We start from the raw sequence: 22,792 nt of genomic DNA, 5'->3' as shown, positions 1-22,792 counted from the left end.
TTGCCTGTAGATTCTCGACTTGATTCATGAAGATGGCTGCTTGTCTAGCTTGCTAGCTAAGATTTTGAAGGTATGATGTTGACATGATTAGTCCAATCAAAGCTACAGTAGATATAGCGTGATTTTGGCGCAGCTGTCTAAGGCACTGCATCGCAGTGCTGAGGCGCCACTGCTGTCTAGGATTTCATCCCATGCTATGTCACAGTGTCCGTGACCGGGAGCCCCATGGGACGGCGCACAATTGGCTCTGCTTGGTTAGGGAAGGGTTTGGCCGGGAAGATTTCCTTGTCTCATTGTGTTCTAGCGACTCCTTCTGGCGGGCCGGGGGCCTGCAAGCTAACTTCGGTCAGATCTTCGTGGGCTATACTCGGCCTTGTCTCAGGATAGTAAGTTGGTGGTTGAAGATATCCCTCTAGTGGTGTGGGGGCTGTGCTTTGGCAAAGTGGGTGGGGTTATATCCTGCCTGTTTGGCCCTGTTTTTTAAACTCTAGAGACAGCAGGTGCGGTAGAGATGCACTGAATAATCGGCTATGAAAAGCCAACTGACATTTATTCCTGAGGAAATCCCTTACAAAGGGCTCTATAAATAGTTGTTGTTGCACCCATCCGTAATCAGATTAACAAATACAGTATGAATCTAAATTCACTCATGAAGATGTGTAGGTAATAGTGAGTTTATAAGGCTACTGTATGGAAACAAATTAAGATAAAGAAGACAGAAATAGACAAAAGTCCCAAGACTCTGCACAGCCTAATGGGAAATAATCACAACAGGTGTGTTCTCTTCTATTCATGTCTTACTTTTAACTGGATTGGTGGACGTCACTCCCCAAATAATATCACTCCCTGTGTCACCAGACAAGTTAAACTTCTTTCTTACACTCAGGTATCTTCTGAAATCTTGTACACATGGTCTACAAAGGTCAACCTAAAAAGTGCATGTAAAATACATTTGAATCTCCATTTCATTATGTGCCTTTACATAAGTGAGCCCTCCTTTACTGTTCTAGGAAAACCAGATAGGTCACAAGTGCCTTTGGGGAGGTGGGGGAGGTGGGATCACAGGTTTCAGTGGGGTAGGAGGGGTCTAGTACTACTGCTGTTATGTCAGAGATTAGAGCATTTATAAAGCCAGTAATCACAATGCTTTTGTCAGTTTGTTCCAACCTGCAGTGCAGGAGAAGAAAAGGGATGTTTCATATTTAAGGTGGAAAGGAAGCGTGCACACTTAGGACATGAGGAGAGGGACAGCTCTTGCAGTGTTGGTGCTGGCACTTTTTTCATCTGCTACAGCAAGTAAGTACAGCCACTCTGGATATCATTATGTATACCAGATAATCCAGGCATATCTACATTTATGTTTTCAAGAAAGTATTTTTTAAATTAACAAAAGGGATTTATTCCTCATTTAAGGCTGTGGCTCACCAGGATTTCCCAATGTGGGAGTGTGGCCTTAAGGATAAAAATGGTCCTGTGAGAGGGCCTCAAGGGGAAAAAATGGTTCGGTGAGGGTGCCTCAAGGAATTTCTAACACACCTGCCCATTTTTTTCCCCCTTGAGGCCCCCATTATTAGTCAGATAATGATCATTTTGCACAAAAAAATTATCAAGTTAGACATGCCCACTGGGCCAGCACATCTGGCATTTCAGGCAACACTTGTTTTATTCAAACCTTTCAGTGTATTGAGGAACACTGCATTTGGTCTTGTCTTAGATGCTTTATGAAAGAGGCTCCACAGTGCAACACTATGTGCCCTTTGCATGACCAAGGGTCAGTTTCCCAGACACAGATTAAGCCTAGTCCTGGACAAAAACCCTTTCAATGGAGATTGTCCGTTTTGATAGCCAAATGCTTTTCAAACATTGCACAAATCTGAATTAAACCTGTTGACATCCTTGATTTTATGGGGAAGCATCATTGCAGTCATTGGGCATCTAGGAAGATCAAATGCAGTAATGCATGCTATCTTCAACATAGGTCAAGTAGCATGAGCTTTAAATTAATTGTTAAAAATCAAGAGTGTCATTTGTCACCAATCAGCAGTTTACATGAATTCCAAACAATATAGAAAGTATCTGTCAGCGGCTGTTAATTCTTAATTTAACAGTAAACTTGTACTGTTGGTGGGATCATTGCACAATACAGTAGCCTATTGTAACAATAATACTCTTGATAAGCACCTTGCGGTCTCCTCCAATTGGAATATCCATGTTGTGATTTTGGCTAGGGTGCCATTTGTGGATGCCCAGCGTTCAATCCAAATTCAGGATTAAAAATAAAACATACTACTACTGCATATGAAAATAATCAGTGTTTATCAGTGCCCTCCTGTAAGGTTGCAACTGAAAGTGTGGTCAGCTCCTTCCTTTTCAACTCTAATGAATGCATGCTCTGCTTTATATGTCATTTCTATGATTATATTCCAGAGTCCAAAAGTCGCTTCACACGATATCCATCATGGAATATGAAAATGTATCCAGTCTGGAAAGATGAAGATCCTCAGTGCAAAGACTTTTGGAAAGGTATGCACAGTTATCCTCTGTCTCAACACAATGTGTGTACACTGATGGTGACAGGAATATCTCTGTGAAATTTGTGGACATTTGTGGATGACCTCTGCTGCTCATGCAGTAAAAGGGGTTTAAAGGCCCAATGCAGTCCAAAATGAGATTTTCCTGTGTTTTATATATGTTTCCACACATGAGGTTGGAATAACACTGAAATGTGTGGACATTTTTGAGTTTGAAGATAGTGCAAGTGGACAATGCTGTGATCAAGATGGATGAATCTGAGGTTGAACGAAACGTAGTGGATCTAACTGTCACCTGCCAAGGGAGGTGAGTATTCCTTCTCCAGACCCAATTAAGGGAGACTGTCTCAGACAATCACACCATTTATTATTTCCCTAAGCAGAATCATGATCCACAGACAAATCCACTAGGTATGTAGACCTATATTCCACCACTTAGGCACTAGGATCAGTTTCATTGCCCCAAATCACTGGATGCTGCTGAGGGGAGAATGGCTCATAATAATGTCTGGATTGGAGTAAATGGAATAGTATTAAACACATGGAAACCTTGTGCTTAATGTGTTTTATACCATTCCATTCACTCCGTTCCAGCCATTACTATGAGCCCTTCCTCCCTGTTTAAATTGAAACCAGCCGCCTGTGCCTCAGATTAATCCTAATCCTGGATTTAAAATCATTCTAGCATTTTAGTCCAGGATTAGTCTGGGTCAGGGAATTCAGATTCAGAAAACTGTATTGTCCTCAGAGAGGCAATTTGTCTTGCAGCAGTCATAAAACATATCACATCTAAAAATAAATAGCAAAGGAATCCGGTCCTTAGTTTCAACAAGTGTTTCTGACCCTGTGTCTGTTCTCCACCCAGCCTTCCCACAGAGGTGTGCACGGTGGTGTCTGATGCAGACTGTTTTATGCCCATCCACACCATGTGTAACACAGTGGCCCCCTCTAATGAGTGCCAGCTGGTACTGCGTCACTTTTTCAATGACTCCGGCATCTTCTGTATCAACGTGTCCATGACCAACGATGTCAGTCTGGCAGTCACCAGCGCCAAATATAGCATGACCGTGGGTATGTACTGTAAGATGTCTGCTCTGCACATCTGCCTCGCCACGTCTTGAATCTGGGTCCCTGGGACAATCAGTCCAATACCTTCAGTCCAACACCTATTGTTATTGGAAATAACAATAGTCACAAATCAGCATAGTCACAAATCAGCATTGGTCTACTCTAGTCACAGCTCTCTGAAGAGTTCCATATCACCACAAGGTATAACCTTTTCAGCTTGCTTGAGACATTACCCCTATGGTGTCTACACTGTATAGCCTTGTCTCAGGGCAACTGTATGCAGCATATTGTACAATTGATAACACTTTTCTCATTACCTTTTCATCCTTTATTTTACCAGATGAGTCACATTGAGATTGACATATGTATGTAAGTGAGCCTTGGAAAAAATGAATGTAATTAATAATTTTCCTTTTGTTCCACAGACGATTCAAAGCCTACCTTCCTCTGAAGGAGGAGTCTGTGGTTGGCTCCACCTCCCAGAGCAGTCCTGGTTGGAGCTCTGGGCCTCTACTGTTCTGGAACCTTCTGAGTCGATGGGACCTTATAGAGAACAGCCCACTGCTCGATGACAGGCTGGTGTGAATGGAAAACAACCCATTCAACTGCCAAATACACAACAGCATAGAAACATCTGTCATCTGAAATGTTTAGCTTTTTCTTTAATCGATTTTTTATACATTTATTTTTTAACTGAAAGTTCAATAATGGATATAATTTGGCTTATTACCATCAAACTTAAATGTGTATCCTCAAATATTTATACTGGAAGTTTTATCAGTGAATAGTATTGTAAACTACTGTGAAGTCAGACATTTACATGTATTTTCCCCATTAAAATCCAAAACTGTACTAATGTCTTTCTTTTTGTCAAGATAAGGTGGTGAATAAAGTCCAAGAGCACAAATAGCTAATTTAATTCAATGTTTTATTAGGTATCATAATAAGATCATGCAACAGTAAGTGTTTCACAATGGCTTGCCTGCAGGGGCATTTCAATACTCTTCTCCCTCCTCCTCTCCCTCACCCTCAATGGAGTCAACCCCTACCTCTTCATAATCCTTCTCCAGGGCTGCCATGTCCTCTCTGGCCTCAGAGAACTCTCCCTCCTCCATACCCTCACCCACATACCAGTGCACAAAGGCACGTTTGGCGTACATCAGGTCAAACTTGTGGTCAAGACGAGCCCAGGCCTCTGCCACAGCAGTGGTGTTGCTTAGCATGCACACAGCCCTCTGGACTTTGGCCAGGTCTCCACCAGGGACCACAGTGGGAGGCTGATAGTTGATGCCAACCTTGAAACCAGTTGGGCACCAGTCGACAAACTGAATGGAACGCTTGGTCTTGATGGTGGCAATGGCAGCATTGACATCTTTGGGCACCACGTCACCACGGAATAGAAGGCAGCAAGCCATGTACTTGCCGTGGCGAGGGTCACATTTCACCATCTGATTGGCCGGCTCAAAGCAGGCATTGGTGATTTCAGAGACAGAGAGCTGCTCATGGTAAGCCTTCTCTGCAGAAATAACTGGGGCATAGGTGGCCAGAGGGAAATGGATACGGGGGTAGGGCACCAAGTTGGTCTGGAACTCTGTCAGATCAACATTGAGGGCACCATCAAATCGAAGGGAAGCAGTGATGGAGGAAACGATCTGGCTAATGAGCCTGTTGAGGTTGGTGTAAGTAGGACGCTCAATGTCGAGGTTCCTACGGCAGATGTCATAGATAGCCTCATTATCCACCATGAAGGCACAGTCAGAGTGCTCTAGGGTGGTGTGGGTGGTCAGGATGGAGTTGTAGGGCTCCACCACAGCTGTGGACACCTGGGGAGCTGGGTAGATGGAGAACTCCAGCTTGGACTTCTTGCCGTAGTCAACAGACAGGCGCTCCATCAGCAGGGAAGTGAAACCAGAGCCGGAGCCACCTCCAAAGCTGTGGAAAACCAGGAAGCCCTGAAGGCCTGTGCACTGGTCAGCCTGAGGAGAAAGAGGAACACATCAATAAATGGGCAGAAAAAGATGTCCACATTATGATCAGATAGTTGATCAAATATTTAATTAATTCATCAAACCAACCAGTTTGCGGATCCTGTCCAGTACCAGGTCGATGATCTCTTTGCCAATAGTGTAGTGTCCACGAGCATAGTTGTTGGCAGCGTCTTCTTTGCCAGTGATGAGCTGTTCAGGATGGAATAACTGGCGATAGGTCCCAGTGCGCACCTCATCTGAGGAGAGAAAATGAGCAGCTCATTAAGGAGCTCAATAGCAAGAAAGCAAAGGAAAACCTATTTTACATACCCTTGTTTCAATTAAAAGAGAAACAGAAATCTTACCAATAACTGTAGGTTCCAGGTCCACAAACACAGCCCTGGGGACATGCTTTCCAGCCCCAGTCTCACTGAAAAAGGTATTGAAGGAGTCATCTCCTCCGCCGATGGTTTTGTCGCTGGGCATCTGTCCGTCTGGCTGGATCCCATGCTCCAGGCAGTAGAGCTCCCAGCAGGCATTGCCAATCTGGACTCCAGCCTGACCCACATGGACAGAGATACACTCACGCTGGAAAATAAATGGAAAAACATGTAGTTTAACAGAATTACAATACATTTGACAAAAATGTACAATTGGCAAAAACACCACCTAGTGGAAGAATGGTTAGGCTACATGTAAACTAGAGAACAGTTACAATGGAGACAAATCAACTGATGTGCAGAGGAATTTTGCCATTTACACCTATGACCATTACTAAACTGACAAGGAGGTCATATTACATCACTAAGGAATTAAAAGGAAGCTGGAGTGGAATAGGTTTATTTTCAGGGTTAAACTAGACATATTAACATTGATATATGTTACAGTCTACAACTGTAGACACATGTTACAGTAGAGACATATATTCCCCTTCTGTCCCCACCTAGTCTGCCCTCTCCCACCTAGCAACACAATGGATGACTTTAAGAATATAATCCCATTTTATTCCAATTGTATATCCATTACCTGGATAGATAAATAAATGCTGCTGTATTTGATGAATACTGTACAATTCAACTGTGTTCAATAGCTACCAAAAAGTATGCATTCTAAATGTAGTGCTTTGTTCTTTCATTCCATCCCCATTCAATTAGCCTACCACTTTATGTAATAGCCTTGTGATAAACCGAAATAGCATGCAATACCTATCCCAAACGCGTTGATTCAGTCCAACTCAATTCGTCATTTAAAAATGGGTTAGCAACACCAAGATGTTGCAAATTCGCCCCTATTTCGAATTCATTGACCGATACAATAAAAATCGACCCATTTTAGCCACTATACGGTCGTGTAGTGATTGTCTCATCATTTGAGAAATTCTCAACAGAAAACATCAAACACGTAATTATTTCAGGCTTATTATTGCTGAAAAACTACATGACTTACCATTTTTTCTGAGGAGGATCGAACAATAAGGGAAAATACAAAGAAATAGCCTACGCAGAGAGATCTCTATTTGTGTCTGAATTAATGGGTGTACTGTATGCTCTGCCCGTCAGCGCCGACGCAACAACTGCTGATGGAGAGGGGCGGCGCTCCCAGATTTATGCACAGCCAGTGCACACTATGTAATGTGCCTGTATGAGGCTGACATTTACGTTTTTAAAACGAAGCTTTTTGTTTGTTTGATATTTTTCTCATTGTGCTTTGCGATTGAAAAAAATATATATATATATGTAGGGAGAAAACATATTTTTCCCAATTGAGGGAATGAATGGGAAGGTAGTGGATTTACCGTAAAGGATGTCCTCTGTCACCCCGTTTAAAGGGATAGTTCAACCCAATTAAAAATGCATCTTATCACGGATACAATAGAAAGTGAGCAATCCAATGTTTAGATGTAGGGACAGCTTTATCATTATAATTGATGACAAATCAATGGGAGTGACCGTGGAAGCCATGTCAGAATGCAAAAAAAAAAAAAAAAAACTGGCAATATCACCATACCTAAAACAAATACCCACATTTTTAAGTATGGTTATATATAGATTTGCATCCAAAGTCATTTTGTGGAACAGTACCGGATAAATCATGTAGAATGGCAGAATTAGGAGCCAATCCTTCTCACTATCCTCCTCCTATCTCTCCTTCCTCTTTGTCCTAGACTCTCTGCAATGATGATGTCATCCATCTGGGCTGATCACGTGATCACAGTGTCTTGCTGCTAAATGCACTGTGCTGGCCTTAGTGTATGTATGTTAAGGAAGTAATCCGTTTTTCTTTCAACCCATCTATCAAATTCAATACCCACGATGACCAAACATGTATTGACTTTTAGGGCTCAGGTCTCTGCAAGTGCATTTTGGTAATCCAAGCTTTCTGATAAAGCCAGAGCGTACATCATGATACTCATGTTCCCCAGAAGGATTACACAACATCCGATGCTTGAAAATCCTGCATTATGTCAGACTATCCTGAATACTGGAATTTGTCTGGCAGCTATTTCAATTAAAGTTTACATCAGTTTGTACTACAAAGTCATGTACTACAAAGTGAATTGTCGCCTCGATACAGTCTCTCCAAAATCCACTCAAAAGCATCTGTGACACAAACTACACTAGTTGTATATATCTGTGAATGTATTGTAATGTTTTAAAATTGTATAAACTGACTTAATTTTGCTGGACCCCAGGAAGAGTAGCTGCTGCTTCGGCAGCAGCTAATGGGGATCCATAATAAATACAAATAGCTATTTAGAGCTTAAATTTGAAATTTTCTAAATATAGCCCACCCAGTGAGCAAAAATGGTTGAAATTACATATTTTCAATCAGTTTTGCTCACTGGGTGGCTTACCAAGCAACAAATATGTAAAGTGTGGGGTAATACAGTAAGTATAAGTGTGATTTAGTCAGAACAAGACGTGTGGCCCCATGAAAACTGTTCCAGTAGAAGGTCCTCATTCCCCAACAGCTGAGGGACAAGGAGGAGCCTGACATTAAACAGTTGCAAGCGAAAAGAGGGTGGAGTGTTTGAGATGGGAGTGGTCCTCCATGGAATGTGCACACTTTTCCTTTAAAGGTCCATTGTAGAAATTTGTAGTATCTCAAAATAAAATAATTTCTGGGTAACACTTAAGTACCTTACTGTGATTGTTTTCGATTTAAATGATCAAAAATAAACAAAAATAGCTTATTTATTTATCAAGCAAGAATTTTGCTCGGACTACCTGGGAGGGGTAGTCCGAGTAACTAGCTGTTATTGGCAGAGACGTTTGTAATTCTCTTTCTTATTGGTCTATTAACTAATTTACCGCCTGGTGACGTCACCAGGCAGGCCAAAACTCCATTCCACCTAAACAGGCTGACATTTCAGGCGGTCTTATCAAACAACTCTTACACTAAAGGGGCATTATCATAATTTTCACAATTTCACAGTATTATTCCAACCTTATAGTGTGGAAATATACAGTATATAAAACACAGGAAGATCATGTATTGGACTGCACTGGGCCTTTAATGGAATACAAAGCCTTCAATGCAGTCAAAAAGCAGTCATAGGCCTACTCAGGGGTGTCATGCGCCCCAAAAATCTAAGGGGGCACAAAGTACGTGAGGATGGATGGGTGGGTGGGAGTGGGTACTGTGGGAGGAGTGGTACTGTGGGGGCTGGCCCCTGTGGCTCAGTTGGTATGGCGTTTGCAATGTCAGGGTTGTGGGTTCGTTTCCCACAGGGGACCAGTACAGGGGGAAAAGTATGAACATGTATACACTTTAAGTCCAGAGCTTCTGGTAAATGACTGATAAGTAAAAAATGTCCGGAAGTTGGAGAATTTAGCATTATGCTTAATTCTAAGTGAAAAATAGGTATATTTGTCTCTGCATATCTAAACATACCTCTTGAGCGGTCTATATCCTCCTGACTGGTGTTTCTTTTTTTTCAATAAATACTGTATGCTCTTCTGCATCTATGCTAAAATCTGGGTAACAGATTGAAGGATTGTGAGTCTTATTCAGTACATTTAGTTATTACTTGATTTTCTAAAGTCTGCCAACATTGCCAGCAAGGTTTGCCAGCTAAGATAGTTAGACTCACTAGGCACAGATGTCAATTCAATGTCTATTCCATGTTGGCTCAATGTAATTATTATTGAAATGATGTGGAAATAATATTGATTCAATCAGTGTGTGCCCAGCAGGTAGCTACTATAACTTGATAGCCTGAAATGGCTTCTTGGTAGCTAGTTTTTAAGAGGTTGGGAAATTGGGAACCTATCTGGGATAGCTAAAGCCAACTTCAAATCAAATCAAGCTTTATTTATACAGCACATTCCAGACATGGAATGCAACACAATGTGCTACAGTAAAAAAACAAGTAGAACTAATAGAATCGTTAAATAAATTCTAAAACTCACAGGCAGCCACTGCAGAGACCTTAACACCTCTGTAATGTGTGCTCTCTGTCTGGTCTTGGTCAGTACCCGTGCATTCTGTATGTTTTGCAGTTGACCAATGGCTTTCTTGGGTAGACCAGACAGGAGAGCATTACAGTAGACAAGCCTGCTTGTAATAAAAACATGTATCAGAGAGACTCGTCCATTACCACCTGAGAAACACTTTGGCAATGCTCCTCAGGTGGTAAAAAGCTATTATGGTAAAATTACTAATGTGTGATTTGAAATTGAGTTCAGAATCTGAAATAGGTTTTTACCTGGTATTTTATCTTTATTGCCTGTGAATTAAAATGTGCAGCTAAATTCTCTCTCTGTGCTTTGGCTCCAACAATAAGTACCTCGGTCTTGATTTAGCTGGAGGACGTTGTGAGCCATTTAAGTATTTAAATCACTAATAAAGTCTAATAATTTATCCGTGGAACTATAATACTCTGGTGACAAAGAAATAAAAAATTGTGTATTGTCTGTACAGCAGTGAAAATCAATGCTGTGCTTTCTGATAACGTTGCCAAGGAGTAACATACAGTTGGGAGAACAAGTATTTGATACACTGCCGATTTTGCAGGTTTTCCTACTTACAAAGCATGTAGAGGTCTGTAATTTTTTATCATAGGTACACTTTAACTGTGACAGATGGAATCTAAAACAAAAATCCAGAAAATCACATTGTATGATTTTTAAGTAATTAATTTGCAGTTGGCACTTTAAAAAAAACATTTAGCTGTTTGAAAACCAAATTCTCCAGAATTTTGCTTAAGAATGGATGGTTGGAGATTGGCTCCGAAAATTGCTAAGAGCTGAAGAATCTAGAATCTAGATTACTTTTCTTCATCAGAAAATTGCCAGGTGGCTAGTAATATTACAGTATTATAATTATTATTATTATTAAACAGTACAAATCTGAGTGGGCACGTGCCCCTGTGCCCCTTATGAGCATGACGCCTCTGGGCCTACTGATGATCTCTATGAACAAGTTGAAGCTTCTCTATTGAATGAAAGAGACTGATACAAGCCACTTTTGAAAAATAAGCATATTGTTGACTGTGAAAATGTTTATTTGCTTACTGATTGTTGTCATTCCACTGCAGGGATACTTCGGGATTTTGCCAATTAAGCCCTTTATCTACTTAACCAGAGTCAGATGAACTCGTGGATGAATGTTGTATGAATGTTGTCTCTATGCCCAGTGTGAAGGAAGTAAGGGGCAGTTTCGCAAGCCAGTGCTAACTAGCGTTAATTAGCGCAATGACTGGAAGTCCATGGGTATCTGCCAGCATGCTTGTTTTTCTCTATATTTTGTTCTATTCCAGCACATACTACATAGAGAAACAGCATTGTCCCTGTTTCATTGAACGCAGGATGAGCGAAAATAAAAACATGGAATGGGGTAGGGACTGTCTGGGAGGAAAGCCTCAGCCACACCCCCCACTGCTGCAGCTCTGTCCTCCTCCCCATTAGTGCTGTTATTCAAGCTTGGTCATGTGACTAAGAGATAAAGACGCTTTATGTGGATACTAGGCCTGTATCCAAGCAACGTATTCATTACCTAGCAACGGATGGAGCCAGGGAGGAAGGGGGGTTGAGTGTCTGTTTCTCCCTGTCTTAGATCTAGGATTGAGTCATTTGACCTCTATCGCAGACAGTAGTTCTATGACAAGCATGAACTCACGTTAAATTGGTGCAGTCTGGAACATATTGTAATGAAACAGGCAGGGAGCAGGTCTCGAACCCCACCTTCTAGCCCGAGGTCCGGCGCGCTATCGACTGTGCCGCAAAAGCATGCTCGTGCGGCAGGTTCGTTTTCCGCGCTTATAAACCCAGGGTCGTTACACTACTCCCTCCTTTCAAAGAGCTTGCGACTCTACGTCTTACAGGAACGCGCTCACCGGCCAAGCACACGCACTGTACATCGACTCCCTTGCAGTCATATTTTAAGCCCTATCGAGGAGCCGAACAAAAATAAATATGGTAAGATTGTTTTTATTGTATTTACATTTAATTACTGAATAATTTTAAATTGTATATTTGAAAAATGTGACATTTATATCAAACTCTTTAATAAGAGCCTGATTTAGAACCGTTTATGCCTAAACAGCTATTATTGTTATTATATATATATTTGTTAAGTGTTTCATTTGATTCTATAGGATTTTTTTATTATAGCATTAGTATTAAATAGATATCCAAGGCAGACTTCTGTTCTGCTCAAATTATGTCTGCGCCTAATATAACATGAAATACCAGATTCGAGCGTATGTTAGAATAATGGCGTAATGTCCCAGACAAAACGGGGGTTAGGAAGGTTGTGATGTGAACGGAATTCCGTAGAATATGCCAACCACTAGGGGTGCCTAACAATAAAATTAAATAGGCTAGAACAATTTAATGTATCTCTACGGTGCCAACCGGTTCCGTTTTGTCCCGGTGTTTATGTAAATAAAATAGCACGATCTTCGATATGTTCACCGCTTCCTTTCTCATCCCCGACTGCAGTGGGATAATTTAGCTTAATAGATCGAAATGGAGGATGCACAGTGTTCTTATTTCATCGAATGCCTTACGCCCAAAGAAACATTATCCTCGTTTGCTGAAATGCACTGTCAGCATGCATCATAGTCATCAAAAATGTATGTTGCCGGTGATGGAGGAGAGAAATTATTCTGGATAATGTAGCATATTATTATAGAGCTATTATTATTATTTGAGAGATTCTGATACTGTGAAGGCTGTTAGAACGTAACTACCGTATAAAGTCTACACTGATACATGAATGCCTAGCACAGAGCAATTCCTAAGGCGTTGCCTTTCTTTCAAAACAAACCTACATGAAAACATACTTAACTCTCTTACAACTTCTTTTGAGAACATTACACCTCTCTGTGATTTATTTTCAAGATGTTCTGAATGTATAGAAAAGTTGTCCAGACTAAACAGGCCTATGTTTTCTCCACAGCTTGAGTGTATCTCAGTTCATGTGGGTCAGGCTGAAGTCCAGATGGGCAATGCCAACGGGAGCTCTACTGCCTGGAGCATGGGATCCAGCCAGACGGACAGATGCCCAGTGACAAAACCATCGGCGGAGGAGATGACTCCTTCAACACCTTCTTCAGTGAGACTGGGGCTGGAAAGCATGTTCCCAGAGCTGTGTTTGTGGACCTGGAACCCACAGTCATCGGTAAGATTTCTGTTTCTTATTGAATAGGAATTGAGTCAAAGCGGTGTGGTAGAAAGTATTTATTGCTTTCTTGCCATTGATCCCCTTATTAACCCTCATCTCCGAAGAATAACTCCTTCAGATACCCCTTTCTGCTTCTCACGAGCTGCTGTTTTTCTCTCCTCAGATGAGGTGCGCACTGGGACCTACCGCTAGTTATTCCATCCTGAACAGCTCATCACTGGCAAAGAGGATGCTGCCAACAACTACGCTCGTGGACACTACACTATTGGCAAAGAGATCATCGACCTGGTACTGGACAGGATCTGCAAACTGGTGAGTTTAATGAACAAGTGAATTACAGCATTTTTTTATTAACAAAATTATTATATTATGGATCTTGTGTTATCCTTTTTTTTAATAGGTTTCTCTTTCTCCTCAGGCTGACCAGTGCACAGGCCTTCAGGGCTTCCTGGTTTTCCACAGCTTTGGAGGTGGCTCCGGCTCCGGTTTCACTTCCCTGCTGATGGAGCGCCTGTCTGTTGACTACGGCAAGAAGTCCAAGCTGGAGTTCTCCATCTACCCAGCTCCCCAGGTGTCCACAGCTGTGGTGGAGACCTACAACGCTATCTTGACCACCCACACCACCCAGAGCACTCTGACTGTGCCTTCATGGTGGATAATGAGGCTATCTATGACATCTGCCATAGGAACCTCGACATTGAGCGTCCTACTTACACCAACTTCAACAGGCTCATTAGCCAGATCGTTTCCTCCATCACTGCTTCCCTTCGATTTGATGGTGCCCTCAATGTTGATCTGACAGAGTTCCAGACCAACTTGGTGCCCTACCCCCGTATCCATTTCCCTCTGGCCACCTATGCCCCAGTTATTTCTGCAGAGAAGGCTTACCATGAGCAGCTCTCTGTCTCTGAAATCACCAATGCCTGCTTTGAGCCGGCCAATCAGATGGTGAAATGTGACTCTCGCCACGGCAAGTACATGGCTTGTTGCCTTCTGTACCGTGGCGATGTGGTGCCCAAAGATGTCAATGAACAATTGCAACAATCAAAACCAAACTTTCCATTCAGTTTGTCGACTGGTGTCCAACTGGTTTCAAGGTTGGCATCAACTACCAGCCTCCCACTGTGGTCCCTGGTGGAGACCTGGCCAAAGTCCAGAGGGCTGTGTGCATGCTGAGCAACACCACTGCTGTGGCAGAGGCCTGGGCTCGTCTTGACCACAAGTTTGACCTGATGTACGCCAAACGTGCCTTTGTGCACTGGTATGTGGGTGAGGGTATGGAGGAGGGAGAGTTCTCTGAGGCCAGAGAGGACATGGCAGCCCTGGAGAAGGATTATGAAGAAGTAGGGGTTGACTCTGGAGAGGGTGATGGACAGGAGGATGGAGAGGAATACTGAGTGTTCATGCAAGGATGCCCCTGGCTCCCATATCTTATAAAAGCACAATAAAAAAAGCAATGCATTTATTTTTACGGTTTCATATTTTATTGTTGCTTGTTTAGGTTTAAAACACATAGTGACAGTCACAGGGGGAAAAAATGAGTGTCTCATTGAAGATTCACCAATAAAATGTGTTGAAATTGTTTCCAATGTATATGTTTTGTTGCATACTATTTCATGAATTACTTATCTATGTTTTCAAAACCAACATATTTACCGGAAGTAGAGGAATCTGCATTCAATAGACCTTGGAGGCAGATAGCCTAGCGGTTAAATGAGCGTTGGGCCACTAAGTGAAAGATTGCTGGTTTGAATCCTAAAGCTGACTAGGTGAAAAATGTATCATTGTGCCCTTGAGCAAGGCACTTAACCCTAGTTGTTCCTTTAATTAAGCTGCTCTGGATAAGAGCAAATAAAAAATATACTGCAGTTACAATGTAGTAAAATCTTAATAATTTGGTGACATATGAATTCTGAAATTGTAGTACTGCAGTTGAACTGCAAAATCACTGGATACAGCATACTACAGTGAATGGGAATATTTTGGACATATAACTGCAGTTATACAGTGTTACTTCAACTTGCACAAGTAGGCTCTGAAGATGCTTACACTTATATCAGAGAAAAACCCTCATGCAGAGTTTCAACATGCCTATGAGATACTGTGTAGTATTCTACTCTGATAGCCAATTGGGACCAGGCATATCATAAGATCTTCCAATCAGTTTCGACAAAGCCTGTCTGTCCACTGTATCGTGGAACTATAAATGGCCCCACCCACCGAATTTGGTATCACACTGACTTCTTACAACAGACTCCTAAAGGTCTGCCTGTAAGTGTTGAACTAAAAGAAGATTCATTTTCTCCGCACCAAATCTTGAATCTTCTCAGCTTAAACATGGTGAGTATAAAACAAATACTATTATTGTTGCTTTCATTCATTTTGTCTCAGTGTTCGGATGAAGGCTGTTTCTATTTTATTTCTTCAACACACTTCGTCAATTCGACTAAAACAATTTTTGAAGTCATACTCTTACACAGATTTAGTTTTGTAGCCTAACCCAAACCAAAATGATAAACAGTCCCAATTATTTTGATAATTCCAGTCAACTACTGCAACAAAACTTGATGTCAAAATGGATGTCTCTGCTTAGAGGCATATTTGTCAGTGACATCTCTCTCTGCTTTGATATCTGGATTGTCTGCATTAGAAGTGACCCAGGGAAGATGACTTATTGTATAATATATTCAAATAATTGCCTCGTTTATGAACTAGGCTATAAGTAATGAGTAGGCAAGTCTATCCTGTAAAATGTATTTAGAACTCAAATATTTCATGAGATATTTCAGAATTTCTGATGATATCAAAGTTCAAACTGCTTTGTTGATATGCTATTACATTTTTTTAATGCAATATTAAATACCTTGATTTAACATTGCATATTAAAATAGATTTGGTTAGCATTAAAGGTCTACTAAATACATTTGAAGTAAAATGCATTGTGTTGGTCAGATGGGAATGATTTGTCAAATGAACCACCCACAGTAAACTATGTCGGACATTTGGCTTCAAAAACACTGTCTGTTTGTCTGTTCAACAGCTGATCACTTGTTTCTTCAGTCAGGTGATGCGTCCCCATGTGTTCTGGTTTAAGCCGGTAGCCTATCTTCTTCTACAATGAAAGCATTTTCTGTCATGCCCCGTGCCCACACCTCTCCTCCCTCTCCTCCCCTACAGAGTTGCTAAGAATAATGTAGAACAAACAATCCTATTGGCATTTTTGAACAAATTAAATATTGTCGTTGCTATTCCAGTTTTAGATGAATGTTTTGGTACAATTGTCTATTGTGTCCAAAGATGTACTCAGATATAACAGTTTGCCCACTGGGCACACACTGGTTGAATCAACGTTGTTTCCACATCATTTCAATGTAATCACGTTGAACCAACTTGGGATAGGTGTTGAATTGACATCTGTGCCCAGTAGTTCTTTCAGAAGATTGTACAGTAGAACTTTTGACTATAACTGAACTTATGTGTATAGTTCATATTTGATCGATTTTCAAATGAAAAGTAGTTATTGGTTTGAGAAAGTCGTAAACAACTCTCTTTCCACAGCGTGAGTGCATCTCCGTCCACGTGGGTCAGGCTGGAGTCCAGATTGGAAATGCCTGCTGGGAGCTCTACTGCCTGGAGCATGGGATCCAGCCAGACGGACAGATGCCCAGTGACAAAACCATTGGAGGAGGAGACGACTCCTTCAACACCTTCTTCAGTGAGACTGGGGCTGGAAAGCATGTCCCCAGGGCTGTGTTTGTGGACCTGGAGCCCACAGTTATTGGTAAGCTTTATGTTTCCTACATTGAGTCAAAGGTGTTTGTTAGATATGATTTTTTGCTTTTGTGGTATTGAGCTCCTCCATGAGCTGCTCATTTTCTCTCCTCAGATGAGGTGCGAACTGGGACCTATCGCCAGTTATTCCATCCTGAACAGCTCATCACTGGCAAAGAGGATGCTGCCAACAACTACGCTCGTGGACACTACACTATTGGCAAAGAGATCATCGACCTGGTGCTGGACAGGATCCGCAAACTGGTTGGTTTGATGAATGAAAATATCAGTAAAATATGTTACGAAATACATGTCCTTCCATTGATGGGTTTCTCTTTCTCCTCAGGCTGACCAGTGCACAGGCCTTCAGGGCTTCCTGGTTTTCCACAGCTTTGGAGGTGGGACCGGCTCTGGTTTCACTTCCCTGCTGATGGAGCGCCTGTCTGTTGACTACGGCAAGAAGTCCAAGCTTGAGTTCTCCATCTACCCAGCTCCCCAGGTGTCCACAGCTGTGGTGGAGCCCTACAACTCCATCCTGACCACCCACACCACCCTAGAGCACTCTGACTGTGCCTTCATGGTGGATAATGAGGCTATCTATGACATCTGCCGTAGGAACCTCGACATTGAGCGTCCTACTTACACCAACCTCAACAGGCTCATTAGCCAGATCGTTTCCTCCATCACTGCTTCCCTTCGATTTGATGGTGCCCTCAATGTTGATCTGACAGAGTTCCAGACCAACTTGGTGCCCTACCCCCGTATCCATTTCCCTCTGGCCACCTATGCCCCAGTTATTTCTGCAGAGAAGGCTTACCATGAGCAGTTAACTGTCTCTGAGATCACCAATGCCTGCTTTGAACCAGCCAACCAGATGGTGAAATGTGACCCTCGTCACGGAAAGTACATGTCATGCTGCCTTCTATACCGTGGTGACGTGGTACCCAAAGATGTCAATGCTGCCATTGCCACCATCAAGACTAAACGTTCCATTCAGTTTGTTGACTGGTGTCCAACTGGTTTCAAGATTGGCATCAACTATCAGCCTCCCACTGTGGTCCCTGGTGGAGACCTGGCCAAAGTCCAGAGGGCTGTGTGCATGCTGAGCAACACCACTGCTGTGGCAGAGGCCTGGGCTCGTCTTGACCACAAGTTTGACCTGATGTACGCCAAACGTGCCTTTGTGCACTGGTATGTGGGTGAGGGTATGGAGGAGGGAGAGTTTGCTGAGGCCAGAGAGGACATGGCAGCCCTGGAGAAGGATTATGAAGAGGTGGGACGTGACAGCGGTGAAGGAGATGAGGACGGGGAAGAGTATTAGAAATGGCTGTCTTTCTTTCTCTGTCTTTCAAACTCTTTATCACCCTCTTCTTTCATTTCTCTTTTCCATATATCCACCTTTATCTTTTCATTTCTCTTTTCATAGATCCACATGTTCTATTATTTCCATCCACTACACTCCTAACCTCAGTCAAAAAGCACTTTAATTTTGACAAGAAATGTACATTGTATGGAAAACTACAATTTTACTTGTCGTAATTTTCAGGTTTCCCTTTAGAGGTGTTCATACCATTAGTTTATAATCCTCTCCCTTATGTGTATTCTTATATAGGTGGCTTAGACAAATTCATTGGTTTCTAGGAACACTGTTAACAGTCACAGAATTTCAAATAATGTTTATCAGTGGAGGCTGCTGAGGGGAGGACAGCTCATAATAATGGATGGAATGGAGTCAATGGAATGGTGTCAACCACATGGAAACCATGGAAACCACGTGCTTGATACCATTCCTTTGACTCCATTCCAGACATTATTATGAGCTGTCCTCCCTCAGCAGCCTCCACTGATAAACATTATTATGAGCTGTCCTCCCCTCAGCAGCCTCCACTGATAAACATTATTATGAGCTGTCCTCCCCTCAGCAGCCTCCACTGATAAACATTATTATGAGCTGTCCTCCCTCAGCAGCCTCCACTGATAAACATTATTATGAGCTGTCCTCCCCTCAGCAGCCTCCACTGATAAACATTATTATGAGCTGTCCTCCCCTCAGCAGCCTCCACTGATAAACATTATTATGAGCTGTCCTCCCTCAGCGCTGCTGTCTATTATGGATTCATAATCATCTAGAAATTATTTGTTTTAACTACTAACTTAAAGAATTTAAAGTTTAAATAATTTCAGTATTGAACTTTGTCATGAGACCTTTTCTTTAAAAGAGTGGTGCTTGTGTTTGTTAGTTTGCTTTGCTACCTAACCACTTTAATGTCTAGAGGGCAGTGTTGTGCAATAAATACATGTCCATTTCCTTCTGTGAACATGAACGGGCAACAATTCCCAATACATACCCCAACAAATCAATACTTTCCTGAACGCTACAAAATATCATGAAGGTAGTATTAAAACAACACACTCAGAAAATCACAGCCATAACTGCATAGAGGGTAGACGTAGACTCTGCATTTTCTCACCCTCAGGATGCAAACAAATAATACATGCAGAATATTACATTCTATGTTATCTACATTCATTGTGAATTGGAAATGTGAACTGTGAAATGTACTCTCCAATTTACCAATGTGAAAGCCAGCTAGGCCTGAGAAGAGCCCAGTCCCAGTTCACAGCCCTGATCTAAAATAGGTCCTGGTATTCATACCCTGCCCTGTCATGGGGGAGATCTGTCAAGCTGTGGGACAGGACAGGTGTGGTTTAAAAATACTGTTCCCAATGTGTCTAGATTGGACCTAAACAGGACGACTGCAGATGCAAAACATGATATAGGCTCGTTTACAATTATATTGTTGTTACCTGCCTAGCAACCTCTTCAAGAGGTTTGAACCTTGTGGCATAACAGTTAAGGTGTTGGCTTGACAGTTGCTTGGACCTGTGTCCAGGTCCCGGTCAAAGCTATCCCCCGATTTTGATAAAATATACATATATGAGCAAGGGGCTTCACGAGGGTCTGATGTCATGAGACCAGAAGGATGAAAACAACAATATGTACTGTAGATCATTAGTCATGTGCAAGAATGTGCCCCGTGGAGAAAATAACATATAGATTGCAAGCGGAAAGTATTCAGATCCCTTGTCTTTTTCCACATTTTGTTATGTTACAGCCTTATTCTAAAATGGATTAAGTCCCCCCCTCATCAATCTACATGCAATACCCCATAATGACAATGCAAAAACAGGTTTTTAGATACATTTTTTTACAAATGTATTGAAAATGAAGGTTTTCATAAAGGATCTCTCTGTACTTTGCTGCTTTCATCTTTCCTGGCTAGTCTCCCAGTCCCTGCAGGTGAAAAACATCCCCACAGCATGATGCTGCAACCACCATGATTCACAGTAGGAATGGTCCCAGAACTACTTGGCATTCAGGCCAAATAGTTCAATCTTGGTTTCATCCTTCTGGAAGGTTCTTCCATCTCAGAGTGACCATCAGGTTCTTGGTCACCTCCCAGACCAAGGCCCTTCTCCCCTGATTGCTCAGTTTGGAAGAGGATGAGTCTTGGGGGTTCCACATTTCTTCCATTTAAGAATGATGGATGCCACTGTGTTCTTGGGGACCTTCAATGCTGCAGAAATTTGTTGGTACCCTTCCCCATATTTGTGCCTCGACACAATCCTGTGTCGGAGCTCTACAGACAATTCCATCGACCTCATAGCTTGGTTTTTGCTCTGACATGCACAATAAACTGTGGGACCTCATATAGACAGGCGTGTACATTTCCAAATCCTGTCCAATCAATTGAATTTACCACAGGTAGACTCCAATCAAGTTGTAGAAACATCTCAAGGATGATCAATGGAAACAGGATGCACCCGAGCTGAATTTCGAGTCTCATAGCAAAGGGTCTGAATACTTATGTAGATAAGGTATTTCTGCTTTCATTTGCAAACATTTCTGAAAACCTGTTTTCACTTTGTCATTATGGGATATTGTGTGTAGATTGATAAGGAAAACATGTATTTAAGCAATTTTAGAATAAGGCTGTAACATAACAAAATGTGGGAAATGCAATGGAATGCCTACAGAAAATATTCAAGACTTTTTCCACATTTTGTTGCATTACAAACTGGGATTAAAATTGATTTGTCTTTTTTTATCTACACAAAATACTCTGTAATATTTGTATTTAATTTCAATTAACAAAAAATAAAACATTAGTATACACTATATATACACAAAGACATCCTTTCAAATGAGTGGATTTGGCTATTTCAGCCACACCCGTTGCTGACAGGTGTATAAAATCGTGCACACAGCCATGCAATCTCCATAGACAAACATTGACAGTAGAATGGCCTATACTGAAAAGCTCAGTGACTTTCATTGTGGCACTGTCATATGATGTCACCTTTCCAAAAAGTCAGTTGCTCAAATTTCTGCCCTGCTAGAGCTACACTAGTCAACTGTAAGTACTGTTATTGTGAAGTGGAAACGTCTTGGAGCAAGCTCACCGAACGGCCACACAAGCTCACCGAACGGGACCATGAAGCGCTGAAGAGTGTAAAAATTGTCTGTCCTCGGTTGCAACACTCGGTACCGAGTGCCTCTTCCAAACTGCCTCTGGAAGCAACATCAGCACAAGAACTGTTCGTCAGGAGCTTCATGAAATGGGTTTCCATGGCCAAGCAGCTGCACACAAGCCTAAATCACCATGTGCAATGCCAAGCATTGACTGGTGTGGTGTAAAGCTCACCTCCATTGGACTCTGGAGCAGTTGAAACGTATTCTCTGGAGTGATGAATTACGCTTCACCATCTGGCAGTCCAGCGAGCGAATCTGGGTTTGGTGGAAGCCAGGAGAACGCTACCTTCCTCAATGCATAGTACCAACTGTAAAGTTTGGTGGAGTAGGAATAATGGTATGGGGCTGTTTTTCATGGTTCGGTCTAGGCCCCTTAGTTCCAGTGAAGGAAAATCTTAACTCTACAGCATACAATGACACTCTAGATGATTCTGTGCTTCCAACGTTGGGGAAGGCGCTTTCATGTCTCAGCATGGCAATGCCCCAGTGCGCAAAGTGAGTTCCATACTGAAATGTTTTGTCAAGATCGGTGTGGAAGAACTTGACTGGCCTGCACAGAGGCCTGACCTCAAACCCATTGAACACCTTCGGGAGGAATTGTAACGCCAACTCCGAGCCAGGCCTAATCGCCCAACGTCAGTGCCTGACCTCACTAATGCTTTTGTGGCTGAATGGAAGCAAGTCCCAACAGAAATGTTCCAACATCTAGTGGAATTCCTTCCCAGAAGAGTGGGGGCTGTCATAGCAGCAAAGGGGGGACCAACTCCATACAAATTACCATGATTTTGGAAATAGATGTTCGACGAGCAGGTCTCCACATGTTTTTGGTAATCTAGTGTACTGTATTTGTATTTTTAGTGTTAGAGAGAATGTGCAACTTTCTATAGGTCTCTCTTGATCAAAACATCTGCCCTCATCACAGTGAACGTCTCACAGAGCTCTAGCTTTGCTTCCTGAACTTGTTCATATTTCTTCTCATATTAGTATTTGTCTATGACAAAGAGAAAGTGTTTTTTTCTTTAAAATACATGAATGATTTTAGATGAATGGCTATAAATCGATCTCTGAATATGCTACAGTGATGAAACCACTCTCCTGGTGGGCTATGATGTAAGGATTGCAGGCATGTGCTTTGTCAGTTGTTTTGACATAATGTTCAGCTAGGATTTGATGGACAGTTCGGGAGAGCACATTAAATGGAAGGAGGGGCATCCCAGATTCAAGTGGTTTCAGATTTCACATCCTTCGTCACACACACTCAGAAAATATAATGTCCGTGGGAACCAGGGCTA

General features: G+C 42.1%; 3 protein-coding genes and 1 pseudogene across 5 annotated transcripts; 3 read left to right on the top strand and 1 right to left on the bottom strand.

Annotated features, from left to right (window-relative positions):
- The first annotated feature begins 1,153 nt into the window (after positions 1-1,153).
- On the top strand, positions 1,154-4,451 carry LOC110532643 (melanocyte protein PMEL-like). Of its 2 annotated transcripts, XM_090185204.1 has the most exons (5): positions 1,154-1,296; positions 2,428-2,523; positions 2,743-2,838; positions 3,397-3,602; positions 4,025-4,451. In XM_090185204.1, the coding sequence occupies exons 3-5, from the start codon at positions 2,780-2,782 to the stop codon at positions 4,048-4,050; spliced, it is 291 nt and encodes a 96-aa protein (XP_090041330.1). In that variant the 5' UTR covers positions 1,154-1,296; positions 2,428-2,523; positions 2,743-2,779; the 3' UTR covers positions 4,051-4,451. The 2 variants fall into 2 exon arrangements, with proteins under 2 accessions (XP_090041330.1, XP_090041331.1); XM_090185205.1 differs by lacking the exons at positions 1,154-1,296; positions 2,428-2,523 and having other exon boundaries at positions 2,667-2,838.
- Positions 4,452-4,510: 59 nt separating this feature from the next.
- On the bottom strand, positions 4,511-7,166 carry LOC110532642 (tubulin alpha chain). Its single transcript, XM_021616715.3, has 4 exons — positions 7,013-7,166; positions 5,932-6,154; positions 5,675-5,823; positions 4,511-5,575 (listed from the first exon to the last, which is right to left on the bottom strand). The coding sequence occupies exons 1-4, from the start codon at positions 7,013-7,015 to the stop codon at positions 4,595-4,597; spliced, it is 1,356 nt and encodes a 451-aa protein (XP_021472390.1). The 5' UTR covers positions 7,016-7,166; the 3' UTR covers positions 4,511-4,594.
- A 2,015-nt stretch (positions 7,167-9,181) lies between these two features.
- On the top strand, positions 9,182-14,779 carry LOC110532641 (tubulin alpha chain-like; annotated as a pseudogene). The gene is made up of 4 exons (XR_016483559.1): positions 9,182-9,253; positions 12,971-13,192; positions 13,359-13,507; positions 13,614-14,779. The product of XR_016483559.1 is annotated as a tubulin alpha chain-like (transcript).
- Positions 14,780-15,406: 627 nt separating this feature from the next.
- LOC110532640 (tubulin alpha-1C chain) lies at positions 15,407-19,274 on the top strand. Its single transcript, XM_021616714.3, has 4 exons — positions 15,407-15,535; positions 16,754-16,976; positions 17,082-17,230; positions 17,313-19,274. The coding sequence occupies exons 1-4, from the start codon at positions 15,533-15,535 to the stop codon at positions 18,285-18,287; spliced, it is 1,350 nt and encodes a 449-aa protein (XP_021472389.1). The 5' UTR covers positions 15,407-15,532; the 3' UTR covers positions 18,288-19,274.
- Positions 19,275-22,792: the final 3,518 nt, after the last annotated feature.

This window comes from Oncorhynchus mykiss, chromosome 9 (genome assembly GCF_057628025.1).
Source record: "Oncorhynchus mykiss isolate SJ-2025 chromosome 9, ASM5762802v1, whole genome shotgun sequence".
NCBI lineage: Eukaryota > Metazoa > Chordata > Actinopteri > Salmoniformes > Salmonidae > Oncorhynchus > Oncorhynchus mykiss.
The sequence above is the reverse complement of the archived record's forward strand: the minus strand, read 5'-3'. Positions and strand labels throughout refer to the sequence as shown.